We start from the raw sequence: 14702 nt of genomic DNA on the forward strand, positions 1-14702 counted from the left end.
CCCCACAGGGAGGGCGCCTCATGCTCTGCACTCTACAAAATCAAAAATGCAAATGGCTGTGAGAGAGTTCCTTAGCAGGGGAACGGACGTCATCATCCTTCTGGCTCACACAGGGACAGATAAGAAAACTAGACACTCCATGACGAATTTATAAATCTCTGTTGCAGGTGTGTCAAACATTAACATTAATGTTACGTCCTAGTGGTTCACCATCAGGGTAAACCACTAGGACAAGAGATTATGTATACCCAAAGTGACAAACAGGAAAATTAGAAGTTCAAATGTTAAGCGAGTAGAAGTCCAAATGAGATCAGTACAATGTCAACAAAAAGGAAGATACTTCACAGGGGATATTTTTGTACTTTGCTCCTGAAGCTGGAGAGAGCATTAACTACAATTCTGCAATTACTTAGAAACTGTCCTGCGCACACAAAATCTTAAGTGACCCACTTTACGCAACTTTCAAACTGTTTCACAAGATCAAAAACAAAATCTGTTTTATCACCAGGAAATAATTCTCACTGACAAAATGCACTGATGACCTTTTATTCACAATTTTCCAATGAAAAAAAAAGCTCTGATCATGAATGAGGGGAAATTGTTATGATGGATACATCATGGGATAAAACTATGCCTAAATGTTTTGATGGTCAATCCAGTTCATCCTTCTCTTCTTCTGTTCTGTGCATTGTTTATACCTAGGCTACAAGTCTGTGCACATTTTCACCGCATCATGTATTTTTTTCAGATTGTAATCCAGGTGAGACATAGGTATGAAACAGTGGATTATAACAGGTCTGCTATGTTCTTTATGGAGTCACAACCCCTCTTTAAGTTTGATTTTTATTTTTCTAAATGTTCCTTTAATAGCAAAGCCCCTGTAAGGGACGTTTGAATGCCTTATTTAGCCTTTATTTGTCATTGTACAATGAAACTACTAATACTGATAGTACTAATATTGAATGGTTTGTTTATGTAAGCTGTTTGTGGGTGTTTAGTGTTGTGACGGCTCTAAAGGTAGAAACAGTCTCTAAGCCTGTTTGTCCGTACTTTATGTGACCTGTAGCACCGGTCAGAGGGCAACAGGTTGAACAGGTGGTGACCGGGGTGGGATGAGTCTTTTTGACTTTCAGTTTGTGATGACTCTGTCACCCCCAGTGGACAGAGTGGCACCTCTTTGCTAATATTGTCTTTCACAGGTGAAAATTGTGTTTTATAAAAAAAAAAATCTCATCTTGTTTTCTTTTAACAGTGGAATTTATCACTCACTTTGCATATGTAGCATGCTGTAAATTGTCTTATATGACACCAGAGCATTAAATATTACAAAATGGAAGTTATCAGTATTGTTCTTGATTGGTGTCGTTTGCTTTTGTTGGTGAAAAAGACACATCTTTGTTGATATCAATCTGTTACAAACCAGCCAAAACCTCTTCACAGAGGAGTTTAATATGCCTGTTATTAGTTAAAATGAGTTGTTTTTATTAGTTTAGCTCTAATACATTGTTTGCTTTTAATATTAAGTAAACTTGTTTTATAGGAAAATCTTGTTCAATTCAAAAATGGACTTACAACAAACCAATATGGGTCAAACTGGTCTTGTCTCAATACATTCTGATTAGGGGATCATTAGTGAAAATAATTGATCCTGGAAATGCTAATGATACTGGAAAAGAAAGGCACGTGATTTAAAAAAAAAAAAAATCATTAATTAAATCACTTCTAATTCAATGCAATGAAAAATAACAAGAACTGGTGATGGTGTCATCTGCTGACAGACAGTACCTCACACACCTCCGCAGGCTCTTTGGGACATGAAGGTAGTGACAGGGTGAATATCAGAGGTTAAAGGGATGTGAAATGCAACTCTTGTATTGACGTTTTCTCTGCAGTTATAAAATCACTAACCTTCTCTCTGGCGTGTGATTACACCAGAGAGAGCTGGCTCACGCTGGTCTGACCTTTACTGTACTCGCACACGTGTACAGTCACACACCATGCATCTTTCTGGTGCAGAGAGCTGAACTATACAAGAGGACTACACAGAGAATGTTTCATGCTCTGAATGAGACTTTTGAAAAAGCAGTTTTTCAAAAGCACACATTTCAAAATGTACTCATATTAAATAAAGGTTGACTCATTTAATTCGGTACATGCAACGACTCCAGTGAAGCTGCATATGTCTGAGGACAAGAGAAATTCCACCCTGACTTAACTTTGCACAAGCGCTATAAAACACTGCAAAGTCCAAACCTATGACAGGATTAAAAGCTCCACATATTTCCTCCTCTTCTCTTGCTTTAAATTTTAATACAGACAACAAAGCCATTCAATTTAGAGATACTAATACGGGCTGACATGAAGGCTATTGGAGGGTAAAATGTAGATATTAAACATAAACTAAATATTAGAGTGACTCAAACTAAATGTATCTTACATGTTTACCCTCTCCTGAGTCAAAAAGTGCCTCCATTGTCCACACAAACCACTGAACTGGAGTCAGGCAACAGGAAAGGAAGGAGGCAAGAAGGGAAGGGAGGAGGTGAAAATGTGTGCTTTTTACCTGGCACACAAAGAAAGGGAATGGGGCCTTGGGTCAGGCAGACCTTGCTTAACTAGATGGGGAGAGTCTGGCTGACCGGCACCTGGTCCAGAGCCAATCTCAGTGTTCTAAAGATGGGGATGGGTGTAGGATAGGGGCTGACCTGTAGTACATATGCATCAAGGGTAAAGGGAAGAAAACCACTCAAGAAACAAGAACTCAGACAGCATTAAGCTGGCCTACACAGTGATCGCTACCACCTGCACAAATACCCACTGAAACCTGTGTAATAAATATCTCTGCGTCAAAGCTCAGCAGCTTACTGACAGCTGCTCTGCTTTTCACAGCACTCCAGCTAAAAGGTGCTAAAAGCTTTGCAGAAATCAGCTGTAATGCAGCCTGCCAAGTGATTTTACCACCCTCTCCTTTCTGAGATAAGTGACTGAACAGCAACTGACTTCCCAAAAGCTGCAAATGCCCTTCTGTGTCACGCACAAGTCTCTCACTCACACTCACACACACACACACACTAAAAAAAGCACAGTCATCCCTTCATCCAAAGAGGAAGAGCCTCTTCTCTGAGTTCAGCCACAAGTCTGCATGAAAGGAAAAAAAGGGTCAGCCAACTTTTTTGTGCCGACCCAGGCTGAACCACATTATGACAATCTAGATCACCCTCAAACCTTTTCTTTTTTTTTTTTGGGAACGGCACAAAAATGAATGGGGGCCTTTAAAAAATGCATCAGCTATAAATAGAGCAGTGCTAGCAGCGATGGGGAACAAGGCTGACAGAGCGATGAACAGAAAGAGAGGGAGATGAGGACAGCATGAGAGGAGGTTTTTTTGTTCTCTTACCATCTCTATCCATTATGGTGGGGCTGCGGGTGTTGAAGGGGGGTCTGCGCTCCATGTCACCCTGATCCTGCCGCTGCTTCTCCTCTTGGTGCGCTGACTCATGCACCGCTTTGATCTGATGTTGCAGCATGGCAAAACCGCTGATAGGCACACCGCCGGGGCCAAAAGGACCAGGAACCTACAGAAGTTGAGGAGGAGGAAAGTGCAGATGAGTGGAGGTGCTAAATATAAACCGAGTAGGAGACTAGATCTTTCTCATTGCCCCTTCGATATAAATGTCACAGAGGCGTGATGGTGAGACCAGGTCATCCCTCCTCTGTGCAGGCATTGGAGGTGGTAATGTAGGCATTACAAGGGCGGCACGGGATAACTGTGAACCTATGGAGCAAGGAACAGCGCTGTGTGTGTGTGCATGTGTGTATATGGGAAGCTTTCTTTGTGTGTTTACCTCTCGTGCTTACACGCCATAGCGCAATGTAAAATCACACACTAGGACACTAATATTAGTGCAGTGGGATCACTATAGAAGTACAAAGACATGGTGACAGCTTTGTAAAGTGGATATTGAAGACTTGCAATATCTTATCTATTAATTCAACCTTTGTTTTAACAGAAATGTTCCAATTGAGATACCAAAAAAAAATTTTGCAGCCAAGAAAGGAGCATTAAAAGTTTCACAAAAAAGGGCCATGAATAAATGTGTAAATCCTAAGTTTCACAACAATAGGTTAATAGTTCTAAATGATCTTTTACTATACAATTCAGTGAATTTTTTGGGGGCTGAGCAACAAAAGTCTTGATGCAGCAAGACATATTGGACCCGTTTCCCTCTGGGACACCTCCAAATACAAACTGTCTCTTATATACCGGAGCGACTTATATGTGGGATTTTATTGTGATTCAAGGGCCTGTGATCCATATTAGATTTAAAATATTAATAATAATAAAACAGCTTAATCAATTCAATCAAACAAAAAAAGTGAAAAATTATTTAAAATTGTAGCAACCCAGCAACAGAATAAAAATAAATCTATTCATAGAGATCAAAAGAAAATCTTTAGTTAGTAACAAGTTCCACATTTCTTTTTTGTGTCATTTAAGAATAACTCTACAGTCAAAAGTTTTGTCTTTTTAAGGTGCCAGGCTAGGATAGTCATGTTTTCTATTATTTCATCTCACTACTATATTTTGTGCACAGCCTTTACTTTCTCTGTGGACAAAACTTTTCTCCAAAACTTATAAATAAATCCACACAGTTGATTTCATCCCAAGGGGATGGAGATAGTCTCATCAGGTGTTCTTGACTTTCTTGTTTTTAATCAAACTGACAACATGAGGTGTATTAATGAAGATAGATGCACCATTACGGGGGTTACCTGAAGATGATGTTAGGAAATGATGTTCTAGCTTTTTAATCTACCATAATAAACCTTTTCAATTAAAGGAAAAAGGATGTAGATTGAAGGATTGTTTCTCTCTTAATACCAACACCTTTGTCCTCTGATCTTGTAAGATTGTTAATAACTACTGATGTAAAATGTGTGGGTATGCTTTTAACATGCTGTGTGCCTCCCAACCAGTCTGAACTAGGGATGTAAATTTTAAGTATTTTCAGTGATCGATTTTTGGAAATGTTAACGATCAATTATCGATTAATCCATTTAAAAAAACTTGAGATTTCTTATGTCAAAAACAATGCCAAATACGTTGTTTTTCCCTAAATTATATTTTCCACAGCAACAAAATGCATATAACTGACGATATTGAATAGGGGTTCATGTTTAACACTGATTATCAACGATCAGGCTTATAAAGATAACCTCCGCGGTTATATTCGTATATAGTCTTGACTGCTTACAGAAAAGTACTTCAGACTCACAGTGTCTAGGTTTCTGCCTACTCGTTCTGATTGAGAATAATAAACATGTGTACGTGGTCAGGTGGTAGCTGGGAGTACAACCGGGTTATAATCAGTCCAGCGGGAAAAAAAAAGACCAAACAGCTCTGACATCGCTGGTCTGCATACATAGCGTACTAGCAATTCTCACCAGTCTGTTGGCTTTGTATCCAAAGGTAGGGAAATGTCCTGTATAAAGTTGTCAACCTTCTTGTATGTGTCGTTGTTGGCAGCAGCTGCGTATTGATCCTCTTTAAAAAGCGCTCGTAGAGACCTGACGCACAGCCGCAGCCGCCAGCTGAGTGTCTCCTCTGTGTGAATGTAATATGAGACCACATGATGTTCGTTCCACGTCACGGAAAATTAAAAACAAAAATGTGTGTTTCGAGTAATTTCTTAACAATCAATTCATGGATACTGGATTAATTGTTTACATCCCTAGTCTGAACAGATCAACCTCAGACTGTGACTAACCATAGGTGGGATGTTTGCTGCCCGCTGGTGCAGCTGCTGGATGTTGAGTTGGGTTTGTTTGGGGGAGGACACCAAAACAGTGCCTGGAGGGTTGAGCAATGTTGGCTTTTCCATCGAGAATATTCTGCAGTGACACAAAGAGAAATATTAAATTAATGGTCACACCATGTAAAACTTGTACACTTCTGTTATGTGGTTTATACACATCAAAAACACACCTCCTTTCAGGCTCTGCCTCCACATCCTCATCAGCACTGCAGGTGGCGCTGGAGTCATTATCTGAGTGGAGCTCCCTCTGCCTCTCCCCATGATCTCCCTTTTCTCCTTTCTCCTTCATCTCAGGCTCCATCTTGACCTGGACCTCTCCAGTCTTCATGTCCACATCCTGAGGTTCAATTTTAGGATGCAATGAGCCTCCGTATGAAGAGGACACTCTGGACCGCTCCTCCTGAATCTCACTCTCTGGACTTTTTTCCTGTTTGACACAGAGATCTCCATACGAGGGCTCCAGGGTCTTTCCATTACTGGTCTGACCTTTGTCCTGGTCAGAGCACTGAGCATCTCCTGCAGAGCTGTCTGCCCTCTTGGAGTCCCCAGACTTTGAGCAGTCAGCCTGAGAGGGGGAGGGGGCACTCTCTGTATCAGAGCTATTGTCACCGCCTGAGGAGCAGAGAGAAGGACTTATTAAATAGTGCATTGTTACTTTATAAACGATGCTTTAAGCTCTAAAAACAACAACAACAACAACAACAACAACAACAACAGAAAAGATGTTATAACAGACACAAGTAGTGGTGCCACAAATCCCAGTTGATCCGTATGGTTCAGCCACATGTGAACTATAGCTTAATGCAACGTTTTTATCATAGAGTGAAACAATATTACTGTGACTAAATCTCTGCACAGAGATACAGAAAAGAGACAAGACTGTTTTTAGTCGTGTTAATACATAGTGCTCAGTTCGGACTTCTTCTCTTAGTTTCTCTTTCCTTTGGACTCCTCAGCTCGCAAGGATTTAATTTCCCATTCAAACCACTAGTAAAGCAGTCGCTTCAAACATCCCTGCCTCTTATTTCTGCTTTTTTGTCCTGAGCATGGTTTGTTTTTTTAAAGAGTTTCACCCAGATCATTCATCGTACTAAGTACTAAGCTGCCTGACATCTTTTTTGTTGGTTTCAGACATTAAAAATAACTAAAACAAAAGTAACTAAATTAAGAAATACTCAATCTATATGCTGGTGGTCGTATAGGGGTAGTAATGCATGTTTCACATGAACAGCTAAAACTACTTACAGAAGATATAAGTTTAAGACATAAGACATCATATCAGACATTTTGTAGTGAGAAGCTCCTCGCTTATAAAATCTGCCTGCCTCTGTTGGCTTGTCTTTTGTCTACCCCCTGCAGTAGTTGCCATGGAGATAACAGTCCAGATGGTATGTTTATGCGAAAACAATCTGCTTTAAATGTATGAAGAAGCACTATAAAAAATCCAAAATGACAAACATGACAGTGTCAGAGCGTTCCTGATGCCTCCTCTGGCTTCATGCTCTCTGCTGTGTGATGAGTATAATTTGAGCTCCACAGACTACAGATTACAGAGACCTCTAAAGAGCAGTTTGGGTTTTCATGAGATGGGAAAAAAAAAATAAGAGTCAAATAAACATGACTAAAAACCGTGTGACCTCCTGCTGTCGCCACTGCTATCTCGTCCACTGGAGGCTGTTTAAATTACATGTACGTCTGCTGAGGATGAACATTTTCAACGTACTGAGTCACATAGAAAACCAAATATTGAGGTTTACAAAGCAGCTGTAGAGCTTCCTAGACGACTCCCTGTCTTTCCCTACACTGTATCTTCCTCACAGCTGGCTCCCTCTGCTTGCAATCATGTGGACCTCTGGAGTGAGGGGAGGCAGACAGGCCTGCTGGATCAGACAAGTGGACCAGCACTTCATGTTCAAAGAGCAGCCTTTGTTGAGTCTTCAAAGCCACGAGCTGTTACGCAACAGGCGCCCATGTAGTCAGAATTAGTCCATATCTTTTATCTCCACCTCTCCCTCCTCTAGCTTCCTTTCATTTGATCCTTTTTTTCACTCATTAAAACTACAGTGAGCAGACACTGAGCAGATTGCCATCAACTCCAATGAAATCTTTACCCGACAATTCAGAGGGCATTTCAGATCAGGTGTCCTTGCTCTTTCTAAAATTTAACACTGTGCTCTCTTTCCCCGCATGCACTCTTTATTCAACACCTTCACAACTCATTTGCAAGGACAAAAAAACAGATACAAAAAACATCAGCAGGCTGGAAATCGAGGACTTGCGCGTGTTTCATATCAACTATTAGGAGGCCAAGAAGGTGTGACACAGAACACAGAACTTCTGCACTTTATTTTATCAAATTGCTTGTACTTTATATTTTAATGTTTGTTGTCGTTGTTATCTGTCTGTTTTGTTTACTATGACGTATGTTGCTGCCTCTCTTGGCCAGGTCACCCTTGCGAAAGAGGTCTCGATCTCAATGGGTCTTTTATCTGGTTAAATAAAGGTTAAATAAAAGAACGATAAAAGCGCTTTTAAATGCAGCAGTTTATCTCTCTGACCTTCACTGTCATCTGCGTTGTCATCATCATCATCATCGGGTGATGCTGTGGAGAGACCTTCACCTTGGGATCTATCAGCACGAGCCCGCCGTGAATCCTGGGAAACAGAGAGAACCACGGTTGGGTTTTTTTTCTTTTTGCCTTCATACTAAAAAAAGGTTACTACAGTTCAATGGCAGACAGTCAGAGACAGCAGAGAGAGCTGGGAGATCACCTGTTTATGCTGCTGGAGCAGGTTGTCCAGGTTGTGACGCCTCTTGTAGTTGAAGTAGAAGTTCTTGCACTGTGCCACACTTTTGGTGCCCACCATTTTGGCAATGGCTGTCCAGTCTCGCCCATGCTCGACAAGCCCTGACGCAAGATGAAACAGACAAGATAAAGATAAGGTTTTTTGTCGTATATGGTAACATAAGCTAGGGCCTCTAAAACTCAAACACACTCTCTTAACGAACATGCAGTGTTTAGTGTGGGCAAAATGATCCAAAGTCATCTTTTTTCACAAACACTTCAATCAAACCAGTAAAAACACTTGATGAAGCAGTTTATAGTTTAACAATTATGAACTGAATAAAAAGATGGACAACACAACAACTCTCTAAAACTGAGACCAAAATATCTGGAGCTCCCCGTACTGACCGGCTTCAGTTTTGTACTTTTGCACAACAGAAGGAGGTGGACGCACTTTGTCTATCTTCATAGAGTCAACAGTTACCACTCAATGTGTCTCTGGGGCTTTTCAGATGGGCACCAGGGATGAAATCCAAGTTGATGCTAACTTTAGCTCAGCTTGTTTGGTAACTTAAGATGCAAACGTTGCAGCACTGACCTTTAGCTGGAAAAACAACATTATTAACAATGTTGTTGTGACTAAAAGGTACCTCAAAAGTTTACACATCCAGCCACCTGACGGCACTTATGGAAAAGTCTGACAAACATGAGACTTACAGGTTAAACTTTAGACTCATGTAGGAACGAACAGTCATAGCTTTGTATTAAACCACCTGATCTGACTAGACTGGAAGTCAGGAACTGCCCTGATACAAGCTAATGCTTTATTAGACAAACTGCAATTATTAGCAGAACTCAAACTGAACTTGATCCAAACCAAATAATCAAATGAATAATTGGGACAAGTTAACATCGTTCTAATCCAAAGCATAACATCGAGAGTTAATAGCTTTTGCTAATGTTCAACTCGTGTCCCTAGTCATCCATTCATATGTAACACACCTCGAGTAAATGTGTAACATGTCCGAAAAGAAACACATAGCACTACAGGTATGAAGATACAACATACATATTGTAATACAACAATAGATAAATCATGCACAACTATAAAGATACAACAAGCAAAGAGGGAGGACTGCTCTGGTTTGCTTTAGTCAGCACTTGATATTTGTATTTGTGATTCCATTGTTGTCTAATTGTTAGAGTTGACAATGACAGGGCACCCTAACCCTAACTCTCTTTGTGGAGAAGGTGATCTAAAATGTAGATTAACAGTAATGTATGTTACATCTGTGCAATGTATGATGCACAGATCATGAGAGAGTAGCTGCTGTTAATAAACGTGAATGCTGGCAGGAGATCACTCAGGCTGTTTGGTGGTTTTCTGTGAGCATAAGAAACAGGGGCTGGCGTTTAGACAAAGGCAGTGGGGAGGCTGGGCCCAAATATTCTCGACCCCAGGTTAAGCAGTTATAATTTACTCTGCCTGACTTTCCCTCAGCAGATGTCTGTTACTCGGACCCTTTAGACAGAGACCTGGTACATCGCCACCTGTACAGGGGCTTGGTGTGGATCAAAGACACTATATTAACAATGATTTTACTTAGAAAAACAGCAGCAGAGTGGCACAAACTATCTATCAAAGCCTGGTATGACATGAACATACGTTTGCATCCTCATGTCTTATGTGTCTAAGCAATTATTATTTCTTGCTGTATCTTAGTTAAAACTATGATTAAAGAAGATGTTTTTAATCAAATGTTAAAGGGTCTCTTTAGAAAGAAAAGAAGTATTATCAAGAGTGAACTTTTGGCATTACTGGGAAAGTACACTCCTGGGCTCCCTGTTGCTATGGTTTTCCATTGGTTTTCCCCTCATCCTGATTAACACTGAGCCGGGCACACAATCAGCTTTAGTGGTCTAACTAAACTTTCAAACTACTCTCCCAAGCTGCAGTGAACTGGAAGACCGCCATTTACCTTTGACATCAGGGCGTCTGTTCTCTAAATCCTGTAACCTCTATGACCCCCCTGCCCCCCTCCCTCCCGGCCCTGCTGAGATGAGGGCTACTGGCAGCTTGACAAATCACCACAGAGCTAAACACAAAGCCCCATTACTGCTCCAGTTAAATGAGGGAATGAGGGCATTGGGACTGCTCATGGTGACTCAAATCTTATTGAGTTACTTGCAGACAATTCAGAGATGTCAGACAGGAAGGTCTTGGGTGTTTAGTGACATACAGTAGAAACTAAGAGAGCAAACTTTTGAGCTTCATGCTCCTTGAAATTTCTGTGTAGCCTCCTTTGTTTCAACCGCGATGGAAAATTCATCCTGCAGCCAAAGGAGTAAGCTTTAAACCTTCCTTGTGTAATGAGGGCTGTCAGCAGGACTCTAAAAAGAACATGCACTGTTTATGTGCTCCTACATGCTTGATAGCAGAGCCGAGTGCTGCACACGACACAGTGAATATTAGATATTTATCTAATGTTGAAGCACGTGGACCTTCACGTAAGTGTCTTTAGATGAAATCATGATTTGGCGCTTCAGTGTCTTCACAGATACATTCATCACATGACAAATGACACTGAATAGAAATAGTGTCTGCCTTTTTTTCCATAAATAAAATCAGCGTCATAGTTTTACTATAACCATGGCAACAATCTTCCCATTCATTTCATTTGGACATTAATGACGCAAGTCCTTGTCAGAGCTCTCAGCTTCACATTTTTGGTTTTGTGGATACTTGGCATGGAAATATAGTTATAGTTATATAGTTAAGTGTTTTATATAACTGTTAAGGTAAACAGTAAGTTCATACAAACAGGACATTGCTCTTTTTGTTCAAGGGTTATAATTAGGGATGTTCCAAGGCAAATAATTCAGCAATCTTTTAAAAGGGAAATTCAAATTATGACCAAGTGGCTAGGCTGAGGATAGGAAAACTCCAAAAACACTTAACATTGAACGCAAATTAACTACCACGGCTAAACACAGTATCAAAGTCTGTGAGGAACAGCACCAAACTAGTTTGCGAATCTGTAGCTCAGCTAGCTTAGCTAACACCACCAGCGTCAGATGATTCCAGTTTTACCAGAGATGGCCAACATACAACTTTATCTTCATTTCCATGATCAAAATACTGCCAAAATGCACCGTTCTACGAGATACCATCTATCATCTGTGTTTGTTTACATCTGGGGAGTTGAACACTTTTGCATTATGGCATTAGCCATTAACACAAGCAGCAGCCCTAGCTAGTGGCAGGTGGCTGCATTACAGCTTAGACACAACATATGATCAGCATTTCAGGCATACAAAAACATATACTAAATATTAGTTTTATGGACTAATATTTCCGATGCGGACTAGCAAGGGGATGGTGATGTTAACCTGATTAACGAACAAATCCCTGATGACATCAAATATCAAACATAATGAGAGAAAAGTAGTAGGGTTGAGTATTGGCAAGAACCTCCCGATACGATACGCAACACGATACTTGGGTCAGGATACGATAGTATCACGATATATCCCGATATCACAATATTGTGATATATTGCGATATTCTACACAGTTAACTAAGAAAAAAATAGAGCTAGTGTATATGTAAATCACACAATATTACTCACAATTGAAAGGAGAAATTAAGTCAAAACTATTTGATTGAAAACAACTTTTCCATTTTATTGTTTTTGAAATACTGATGTCGTATTTTAGTTCCAACTCGGCTAAAATAGGAATTTTTATTTTTTACAAAAAATCGATATTAAGAGTTGAAATATTGATATCATATTGGAGGCATCGATGTGTTTCCACACCCCTAGTACCTAGTGCACTGCAGTATGCAAAAAAGGAAAAAATATTTTATCACTTCTGAAAAATAAAGAGCTGTTTAAGCTTTGGGGGGCTTGACTGTTTTTCTCATTATCATTATTATTATTATTATTATTATTATTATTATTATTATTATTATTAATATTGTCCAAGTTGTAATACACAACTCAACTCAAGTCAACTTTATTTGTATAGTATAATTAAAAACAACAATGCTGACCTAAGTGGTTTTTAAATTAAAAAGTACAAGAAAACAACAATAAACAACAATATAAATTAAATAACAAATCAATATCAAAATGCTAAAATCCAGTAAAATCTGCCAGGATATTTATGTTCTCATCTTGAAGAGAAGGCCAATAAGAAGAGATTGAATTAATTTATTTCTATGGTAATATGTGAGCCCATTTGTAGTAAAGTACTTTTATCACATGTATTCAAGTGTTATAACTGTAATTGCATATAAATCAAAGTTGCACCCTAGTATCTGAGCACAGCCATTACATTTCTTTCCTACTTTACATTTCTGTGTTTGTGTCCAAAGTGCTTACAAACTCCTGGTTTATTACAGTTCAGTAAGACTGTAGGTATGACATAACGCTGACTACAACAAGTTACTGTTCTTCTCTTTTTCTCTTAATGGAGTTCCTTCCTTCCTCGTGGCTCCGTATTAACACTGATCAACAGGTTACAACAATGACTTCGGCTTTACCTTACCTCTTAAGCCCTACGATGTTGACTCTGGTTAGTGCTCTTGCATGAGCAGCCATGTGTGCCACTATAGCATAAAAGTGATTTCTGAACGTGCCCTGTCATATGACTAGTGTAGGTCTCCTTTAGCTTTCACTAATCCACAGACATATGTGGTATACAGGTCTGAATGCCGGAGGAGATCACAGCAGCACAGGGGGAAGTAAGTCTCCAATACCTAACTGAGTTAGTCTTAATAAATCCACATTAATCCTTTTATTTACTCCCCCCAGTCGGTGAGTCTTGGCACTCAGGGAAAGCTACGCAAGAGCCAGTAGAGAAATGAGAAAAGGCCATGAGAGGGGAAACACTTGAACGGCATATGACTTGACTAATGACTACAGCTGAGCAACATGGGACCAGGCAACAAACATTTTGAAGAATTTACAAGAGAAAACAAACTTTTAAATTCTCTAGATGGTAAAGTTTTGAATGTGAATAATAGATGGGGATCTTTGGTAGGAAGCTGTCACGCTCTGTTGCTTCATAGATGGCCTTAATAGATCAGTTCTAAGAAACCAGAGGAGCAGCGGAGCTAAGGGAAAAAAATTCCTTGAAACCCTTCACAAGGTTCTGACAGCTTCCAGCAAAGCAGCACAAGTTTTCTATTTGCGCGAAACCGTGTGCACATTCATTCCAATATGCATGTGGGAAACAAGCAGGGCGAGGCAACATCAGATAATCAGAAGAGGAAAAGAAAAGAGGTGGGGGTGGGGGGAGAAGAGAGAATGAGAAGCGCAGAAAAAGAGAGGAGGGATTGAGAGATTAAAGAAGGAGAAAGTAATTGAAACACTACCTTTTTTGGCAACCTCCATCTCCTCCTCGGTCCAGCGAGAAGTTTCTCCGGTTTCCCCAACACCAGCTAAATCACAAGGAAGAAAGACAGAGCCCCATCAGCGCTGATAGAAAAGGAAAGAGTGATAGAGCAGGAGAGAGACAGATAGAGAGAGAGTGACAGTCCTCCCTTCAGCCGTCTCCTTCTCATGGCCACTAATCTAATAATCTGTTTACATTCAGGGGCTGCCGAGACCTGCTCCCTCCCTTACACTCTAACTCTAACTCCCTCTCCTCATCCTCTCTCTCTCTCTCTCTCTCTCTTTCTCCCCCCTTCCCTACAGCCCAGAACAAGCCCTCCCCCTCCCCTCCCCCTCCTCTTCTCTAATCCACACAGGGGAGGGCCTTGGTCAGCTGATGTAGCGCCAGACAGTGGAGGAGTTGCGAGCCCTGCCTCCTGCTTTGGGAAATGACCTTGGATGGAGACAAATAGACAGATAGAACAGCCAGCCCCAAAAACCCTCCCACCCCCTTCTACTGTGACACTGCGAATCTCACTCGCACACACACACACTCACACACAGTCCCTCCTTCTTGCCTCAGCTTGGCTACACAGCTCCCCACCCCCCCACAAAATTCATAGAAGTGCAAGGTTAGTAATGTGTGTAAGTGTGTAAGTGTGTAAGTGTGTGTGTGTGTGTGTGTGTGTGTGTGTGTGTGTGTGTGTGTGTGTGTGTGTGTG

General features: G+C 40.5%; 1 protein-coding gene across 3 annotated transcripts in view; it reads right to left on the reverse strand.

The window, feature by feature from the left end:
• ncor1 (nuclear receptor corepressor 1) overlaps window positions 1–14702 on the reverse strand; it is a 75377-nt gene that overhangs the window by 15997 nt on the left and 44678 nt on the right. For all 3 annotated transcript variants that reach the window (XM_034683924.1, XM_034683923.1, XM_034683925.1), the window contains exons 17-22: window positions 13983–14048; window positions 8589–8725; window positions 8375–8471; window positions 5987–6428; window positions 5769–5892; window positions 3398–3575 (exon numbers count right to left, since the gene is read on the reverse strand). In XM_034683924.1, coding sequence (XP_034539815.1) covers window positions 3398–3575; window positions 5769–5892; window positions 5987–6428; window positions 8375–8471; window positions 8589–8725; window positions 13983–14048 — 1044 coding nt within the window. The remainder of the gene's footprint in view (window positions 1–3397; window positions 3576–5768; window positions 5893–5986; window positions 6429–8374; window positions 8472–8588; window positions 8726–13982; window positions 14049–14702) is intronic.

Source organism: Notolabrus celidotus, chromosome 5 (assembly GCF_009762535.1).
Source record: "Notolabrus celidotus isolate fNotCel1 chromosome 5, fNotCel1.pri, whole genome shotgun sequence".
NCBI lineage: Eukaryota > Metazoa > Chordata > Actinopteri > Labriformes > Labridae > Notolabrus > Notolabrus celidotus.